General features: G+C 32.5%; 1 protein-coding gene across 2 annotated transcripts in view; it reads right to left on the bottom strand.

Moving 5' to 3' along the window:
* Positions 1–1,089, bottom strand: part of LOC106684678 (odorant receptor 4) — a 16,290-nt gene that overhangs the window by 2,899 nt on the left and 12,302 nt on the right. For both annotated transcript variants that reach the window (XM_014426900.3, XM_067050363.1), the window contains exon 2: positions 62–158. In XM_014426900.3, the coding sequence (XP_014282386.3) occupies positions 62–158 (97 nt within the window). The remainder of the gene's footprint in view (positions 1–61; positions 159–1,089) is intronic.

The following is a 1,089-nucleotide window of genomic DNA, read 5'->3' as shown; positions in this document are numbered from 1 at the left end:
AATTATTTTAAGTTAAAAAACTCCAGCTGGTACCTCTCATACATATCATATTGGAACTTACATTGTTTGCAAGTAAACTCAGTGCTATGACGATTGAAGCTATCAAGTATGCCATGAACACTGGGATCGAAAAGAAATGCCTCACACAGTCGAATAATCTAAAAAAAAAAAAAAAAAAGTAGAGTTGAAAAATCAATTAGTTCTGTTAAAAAAAACTTCTGTAACTAAAATTCTTGTTTCCATAGTATATAGCTAAAAAAAAAAAAAAAAAGTAGAGTTGAATACAAATTTATTTGAAACAGTGAGAAGCCAATTTTTTCATAAATAGTATTCTGTGAGGTTATGGACATTTAATGACATAAGATATTAGTGACTAAAGAATATGAGAAAATGTAATCTTGAGCTGAGATCCAGCCAAGACCGAATTACCTACTTAAAAATAAGTCTTTTTTTTTTAACGTTTTTATCGACGTTCTACAACCCACAAGAAATGAAATAACGAATTTTTGAACATTTGAATTAAAATATTTTGACAACCAAAAAAAATAAATAGTACAAAACCCCGGTGGAAATAAAGTCAGTTATTTCACCCCAATTTTTTTTTATTGTAGTGGCACCGCTAGTCTAGACTATTACAGCCGCCAAAACCGCTACGGCCGGCAACCTACCAGCTAACACGGGAACTACTACTGGCGACAAGCAAAAATCGTATACTAATATTTGTACTATTCATTGTAAATACCTTAATTGTAACATGTAACAACTATATAAGACATTGTAATATATTTAAATATATCATTTGAATTAATAAAGATTCCAATCGAATCTGCTAATATACTGAAAGCTAACGTCTTACATGTAGTATCTCTCAATGGCGTTTAATAACCCAGAGACGTAACTACGCCAAAATTGGAAGCTCTCAGTGCTGTTTATTTTTCATCACTAGCCGGAATGGTCCCTCCCAATTCTCTGTAAACACCCTGCCTGCTCATGCCACCTTAGTAAAACCCGGTTTCAGCGGACCTTGTCAACCTCTCTTATAATGCCATACGGCAAAAAAAGATGTATTGTAAAAATGTATGTATATAT

This window comes from Halyomorpha halys, unplaced genomic scaffold, assembly GCF_000696795.3.
Source record: "Halyomorpha halys isolate HHAL.00 unplaced genomic scaffold, Hhal_1.1 Scaffold601.1, whole genome shotgun sequence".
Lineage (NCBI taxonomy): Eukaryota > Metazoa > Arthropoda > Insecta > Hemiptera > Pentatomidae > Halyomorpha > Halyomorpha halys.
The sequence above is the reverse complement of the archived record's forward strand: the minus strand, read 5'-3'. Positions and strand labels throughout refer to the sequence as shown.